This window comes from Zeus faber, assembly GCF_960531495.2.
Source record: "Zeus faber genome assembly, chromosome: 9".
NCBI classification, from domain to species: Eukaryota; Metazoa; Chordata; class Actinopteri; order Zeiformes; family Zeidae; genus Zeus; species Zeus faber.
This window is the reverse complement of record NC_137197.1, coordinates 9,375,072-9,381,806: the sequence shown is the minus strand read 5'-3', so window position 1 is coordinate 9,381,806 and position 6,735 is coordinate 9,375,072. Positions and strand designations below refer to the sequence as shown.

At 43.4% G+C, this 6,735-nt stretch overlaps 1 protein-coding gene across 1 annotated transcript; it reads right to left on the bottom strand.

Annotated features, from left to right (window-relative positions):
* Positions 1-3,067: 3,067 nt before the first annotated feature.
* Positions 3,068-6,284, bottom strand: ssr3 (signal sequence receptor, gamma). The gene is made up of 5 exons (XM_080006441.1): positions 6,058-6,284; positions 4,777-4,903; positions 4,274-4,372; positions 3,505-3,636; positions 3,068-3,191 (listed from the first exon to the last, which is right to left on the bottom strand). The coding sequence occupies exons 1-5, from the start codon at positions 6,188-6,190 to the stop codon at positions 3,125-3,127; spliced, it is 558 nt and encodes a 185-aa protein (XP_079862567.1). The 5' UTR covers positions 6,191-6,284; the 3' UTR covers positions 3,068-3,124.
* Positions 6,285-6,735: the final 451 nt, after the last annotated feature.

Genomic DNA, 6,735 nt, shown 5'->3' with positions numbered 1-6,735 from the left:
CCCCGCCTTTCCCAGTCCAGCCCAGCCTGGGAAGAAAAGGTTACCTCAGCTCAGGGTTCTTCGGCCTAGGACAAGGAAAATCCATAGCCTTGTCCGATCTCATCCAAAGTATATAAACAGTAAGGGGTTTGGATGACGCTCGGAAAAATCGAGAAATTATTTGATATCATATTAAGCTTTGGCAGGGATCAGACACTGCGGAAATGCTGCAAAATAGATGGCTAGGCAGCACGCTTTGCAAGGCAGCGGAAAAACAATACGATTAAAGCTCGGGGAAGTTGACGCCGCTTGATTTTCATGAATAATGGCATAATAACGAGACTTCCCGCGTATTTCTCTGAGGCGGGCTTCCGATGGAAGAGCTTCTAAGCGATGAGCCCGCAAGTCGGCCCCGCTTCACAGTTTAGCCAACGTCCACCAAAAGCCACCCGAACCAAAAGTTCCGAGTCGTGTCATCGCCGGACAGACTGAGGATCCTGAGCCGGGGCAACCGAGAGATGCATGCGTCTCCCTTCTACCATGTGCGTTACTTATCTTCTCTCCAGAGCACATTATTATGAGATATGCCAGAAGGGTTATATATTAAGATATATCCAGCCAGCTTCTAACACTGCGCTATGTAAAGCAAGCCCACCTTGGGGTCTGTGGGATGGGGACTCTGTGAGACTGAAGCATGTTGCCTCCCCGGCGTGGCTCTGAGGAGCCTACAACCCTGCGTGCATTCGAGGAGAGCGAGGAGAAGCTGCACCTCGCAGCGGCCGTCTCCTCGCTCTCCTTGCATCCGTTGACAAGGCCCCTCGTCTCCTTCGTTTGCCTGCGGACCGAACCTGCACTGCTCACGGCGGACGTGACCCGCGGGAACGTGGCACTAATAGATTAGTAAACCTAGGTAGCGAATGGATTCTAGACCTGCTGAAAATACCACTAGGTACTTAGAGATAGAATGGACATTTTGGACAATGCTGTATTTATTCTAGAGTAGTGAATGAATATCAACTATTACCTTTGAACTTACAGGGTATTTTTCTTTTCAGAGGGGTTGAACATGTATATAAAATGTCAAGGAAAGCCTTGTATAATAAGCAGAATTAGACACCGGGGCCGTTTTCTGGCGGAAGATGAGGCCTTGGTGTATGGATAAACACGAATAAAGATGTAAATAGAGTTGATCTGTTTCACCTCAGCAGCATCGCTGCAGACCTGGCTTCACCCTCTGTTTTTCACCTCTCCCTTGAACTGGTCTTTTTTTTTTTAACTCCTGTGGATTAGTCCACAAAATATACGGTGATATCAATGACATTATTCAGAGGGAATGACTTTCTGTTCATAGATCAATACATTATTAAACTACCGGATGTTTGGCTCAGTGGTCAGAACTCAGGCTTGTTGTCGTCATGCACCTGTTGATAATGTTCTTTATTTTTTATTGACATTTTAGATAAAGCCATCACGTTACTGATGGGATATAGATATTGATTGGCCTGGTTCCAGTTTAATCACTGTCTTGACTCTTTGGGGCCTATATGTTGACTTCCAGCATAATCAGGTATCATTTGGATAAGGATTCTGATTCAAGGGTACAGGAAAGAATATTATGACTCATAATAGTTCAAAATAAGTGTATGTATTAATAATTAGTTATAATTGATATAAATAAAAATAACAACTACGAGTAAAACAAGTTTTTCAGCAACCCCAAATTTAGGAATGAAAGTTAAGATTTTTGAAGTAACATGAAAAAAATTGAAAATTGTATACATATATATATATATACACTGTTTATATACAATTTTTTTGACTGTTTTGTTTTGTTTTTACAAAATTGGTGGATGGAGCTGGTCACAGATTGTATAAAACTACCATAATACAATTATTTGTGACGTGACAAATTTGTTTATATCCAATGAAATGTTACATTTTAGGAAATACAAGCGGCGAGTGCCTTGTCCTGTACGATTATTCAGGGATGTGTTTAATTTAAAAAGCTGGTTTTCATTATGTTTGCACGTCTACTCAACACAGTATGGCAACGCGACAATTGTCTGTGTAGCGTAACGTTCATTATCTGGAGTTTCAACATCAACTTCGATTCATTTACTGGTAAACTAACAACACAGCAGCACTCTGCTTGAAATCTCTGCAATTGGGGAGTTTTGCGAAAATGTAAAAGAATTTGAACAAATGAATTCAAGAATCTAAGACCCACGGTTGGTCTTTGAGGTAGGGTTTTGTTTTGCATTTTAAATATAAACTTTTATGTTCAATTATACAAATCTAGTTAGAAACATATATGCATGGAATGGCTTGAATCTTTCCAGGGGCAAAATTGAGAGGCGAAATGGAGTCAATGTACATTTTGATTTTACCAGGATGTCATTTTCCTTTTATTTTTACCCCAATGATGCAAAACATACGTAAAGCATTATTCATGCAGACAGCTTCTTGTTAACCAACTGATAAGTTCAGATGTTAATGTATACTGTAACCTGTTCAAACCATTTTACATTGTTGCCCCCCCCCCTATTCCTCAGTTGAAAGGGTCTAATTTTGGAGGTGTTAATATCTCTGTAAATACTGCTTATGGAAGCGTGAATAAATGCATAACGCAAATACAAACATCCGTGTTGATTTTGGTTCAAATGTATGCTCTTGCTGAACGGTATCCAACAACAAATCCTACCGTCACCACTCCTTAACACAGAATCACAGGTGAGTTTCGCAAGTCGATTTATTTTTTTTCTCATGAGTAAACTTCCAGGCACCTAACTGTCCAACGTGACCGCTCCAGCTCCGCAAAAGCTAAAACCACACCGACCGAAATCTGCCCGGTACATAAACATAGAGGCAACTGCAAAGTGTAGGACAAGTGAGGGTCAAAGCTGGACATCTTTATTGGTACAAAAAGAAACAGACAGACGGACACACCTGGAGGAATCCTCCAGACATTTGATCATGAATTTCATGAAGATGAAATGTGATTCTCCCCACCCGGCCCCTGGAGCTATCCCTAAATTTAATTTGAGGATGATAAACCCTTCTTCCTCTAGCTCCAGTCCCTCCCTCCCTCCCTCCCTTCATTCCCAAGTTTCGTTTTCTCCAGATTCCTCCGTTGGCGTCAGTGTTCTCACTTGGAGCCGGTCGACAGCAGAGCGATGAGCCCAGAGGAGGCGCTGATGGACAGGATGTAGTTCCTGGGGGGCGACGGGTTAAGGTGAACAATGGAAATAAATTCACACCGACACACGGCGAACTCAGAAACAGTCTAAAATGCAATACTTGAATCTACCACACAGGGTTACTGTATTTCAAATTACTCGTTTGTCGTCTTGTTTGCCCTCACTGGCGTACACGCATGGGACCACGTTTGAACAGGTTTATTTTCACATTACGGCAAATTTGAATACAATCGACCGAAGCGAGTTATAAAAACACATCAACGGCCTACGTAGAGGTCGAGATTATTATTATTATTATTTTTTTTTTAAATTTTGCCGAGGAGGATACACGGTGGGGTTGAAGTTCTTCAGCAGGAAGAAGGAGGCGACGATGACGAGCACCAGGAAGAGGGTGTTGTTGTAGAAGATGGAGAAGGTGGTGGCCTCGTAGTCGGCCACCTCGTTCTTCTTCCACAGGATCCTGTCGCACAGAGAGAAGGAAGACAGAGAATCTGTCAAAGCTGAATACGCGACATGGACAGGATTTCAGTCCGAGGCGTTTAAGTATATTTACAGATACAGTTTATTCACTCGCTAAAGGAAAAAATGCCTATACCACCAATCAAAAGCTACTGTTTTTGTTTGTTATATTACAAACAATATTACTTCATTCAAGCATTATTGTTGTATATTGTTTAAATGTACTGTTCTAGTTATTTGAATGCAAAGGAAAGGAGTATATCATGAAGTTTTCTTCATCCTGGTATTAAACTGGGTGATCGTGATTCTGAAATTTCGCCGGCAACAGTTTCAACTACCAGACTTGAGGTGACATTCCTGATCCAAGGTGTCTTTCAGAACAGTAGTAAGTTCACATATTTCTGGCATTGGCTCCTCGAGAGTATTACAAGCATGGCCTTGTATGTACTTTGTATATTTGAAACAAAACATCAAATTGGGTCCTAATCAAAAAAAGTCCTGTTGGTTCATCTCTGCTGATAAGATATTAGGATGATCAAGTTTAAGAGGTCTGGTTCAACCAGACCACACGCTGGTGTCCGTGTTGGCAATTCTAGTTCTTGAACGAAGTATTTGGGGGTTTTTCCCCCGGGCCTCACCTCTCGTCCTTCTCCTTGCGCGACATCTTGCGATTGTCGGCCTCGGAGAGCTTCCTGGTCACCTCTTTGGAAACGGCGTCCTCGCGTTTCTGGGCAATTCTGGGCGAGCGAGAAAATGAATCGATAAGGTCTCTGGATGGAGGGTTAGGGTTTAAGTGCGGTACAAACGTTCAGCGTCGAGGACGGAGACGCGTGTTCGGCTGAGGAGATCGACGAGCGTTCCCTTCGCCGGGCAACGTCTCAGGAGCTTTATCGGCAGCTCAGAAAGTGACTCTTCGCTCCACCACCACAGTACAGATGAGAAGAAACATGAACGGCAAGAACGGCGTGCGTTGCAAAAAAACAAACAGGACAAATCAATGGATGAATGATAAACGACGTGGACAACGCTCCATCTATTTGCGTCGTCTGGATCTTTAAAAACATTCGTGTCGCCGCGGGACAAGCTGGTACTCGTCGCCTTTGCAGTCCAATATAAGCGCTCTGCAACGGCGCCTACGTACTTGTGCTTGAGGACAAACTTGACGTTCTTGTAGGCGAAGGCCACCAGGTAGGTGCTGACCAGGGTCATCACGGCGTACAGCACCGCAGACTGGACCAGATCCATGTGCCAGATCCTCCAGAACAGCCCTGAGAACGCCGCGTCAAGGAAAGGGTTAAAGGAGGAAGGATTTAAATTGAGGAGGACTGTCCTCACTTTTAAATGGCGTCCATCTACAACAGAAATGAAATGCAAACGCATGCTTTCAAGAGAGAATAGAACAAATCAATTACAATTTAAATTATAATTATATACAGAGACAAAATAAAACGTATTCAAACAATAATGTGGTGATTGTATATGTTGCTGTGCAAATATGTGAAACTCTACTCTGCTGCTAATTTTACACAATTATATTCATTTTATCTTTGCTGAAAGTCACTACTAGGTGATGCTGATTGTCACTACTAGATGATGCTGATAGTCACTACTAGGTGCTGATCTAGGTGCAAATATTCACTATGTGTTGCTGATATTCGCTACTATGCGTTGTTGATATTCACGACAATGCAATGTCGATATTCACTGCTATGTGCTTCTGATATTCACTGCTGATATTCACTACTATGTGCTACTGATATTCACTACTATCTGCTGCTGATATTCACTACTATCTGCTGATGATATTCACTACTATCTGCTGCTGATATTCACTGCTATGTGCTGCTGATATTCACTGCTATGTGCTGCTGATATTCACTACTATCTGCTGCTGATATTCACTACTATCTGCTGCTGATATTCACTACTATCTGCTGCTGATATTCACTGCTATGTGCTGCTGATATTCACTGCTATGTGCTGCTGATATTCACTACTATCTGCTGCTGATATTCACTACTATGTGCTGCTGATATTCACTGCTATCCGCCGATATTCACTACTAAGTGCTGATATTCATTACTAGGTAATGCTGATATTTACTAGTACGGGCTGCTGCTTTTTACTGCTATGCGCTGATATTCACTACTAAGTGCTGATATTCATTACTAGGTAATGCTGATATTTACTAGTACGGGCTGCTGCTTTTTACTGCTATGCGCTGATATTCACTACTAAGTACTGATATTCATTACTAGGTAATGCTGATATTTACTGCTATGCGCTGATATTCACTAGTATGTGCGATATGCCTTTTTGATTGTTGCACTAAAAAAGTTGACTTAGCACGAGGCTAACGCTAGCGCGTCCCCCCCGCCCGGCATGAACGAGAGTTAGCCAACAGCCGCCGGCAGCTACTCACAGATGGGGATGGCAGAGACGATGAGCGCGTTGCCGTAGAAGAGCGCGGTGGACTTGGCGGAGAGGTTCCTGCTGAAGTCCTGCAGCAGCAGGTCCTCCTCGGACTGCTGCTTGCTGCTGCCTTTGGGGGCCATGGTGTCTCTGCGCTGAGCGTGGAGGGAGGACTGACACGTCGCAGGGCTGGCGGCTGGAAAGGACCTAACGACGCGTCAGCACACAAACACGGAAGAGGGCGCTCCGCCGACCGGAAGCTGTCACAGCCTCGTCCGCCATGTCTTCCGTCTCGGCCGAGAGGGGGAGGGGCGGCGTGCTGCGCCCTAGTGGCGGGGCGGAGTCAGGGGCTTGCTCTCCGCGACGTTTAGCCGCCAGGGGGCGCTGCGTGGCGGAGAAATAAAAACCTCAGCGTTATTGAGGAGCGCAGTGGCAGATAACATAACATAACATAACATAACATAACGTAACGTAACGTAACATAACATAACATAACATAACATAACATAACATAACCTGACATAACATAACCTGACATAACATAAAATTACATTACATTACATTGCATTACATTACATAACCTAACCTATCCTAACATTAACCTAACCTAATCTAACATAACAACAAAACATAACATAACATAACCTACCATAACGTAACATAACATAACGTAACGTAACATAACGTA

Excerpts from the sequence above, each read along its gene's own strand:
- ssr3 (XM_080006441.1), bottom strand. The coding sequence starts at position 6,190 with ATGGCCCCCAAAGGCAGCAGCAAGCAGCAGTCCGAGGAGGACCTGCTG. Across the intron at positions 4,904-6,057 it reads CGTCTCTGCCATCCCCATCT|GGCTGTTCTGGAGGATCTGG; the intron begins GTGAGTAGCTGC and ends CGGCGTTCTCAG. Across the intron at positions 3,637-4,273 it reads CGCAAGGAGAAGGACGAGAG|GATCCTGTGGAAGAAGAACG; the intron begins GTGAGGCCCGGG and ends TCTGTGCGACAG.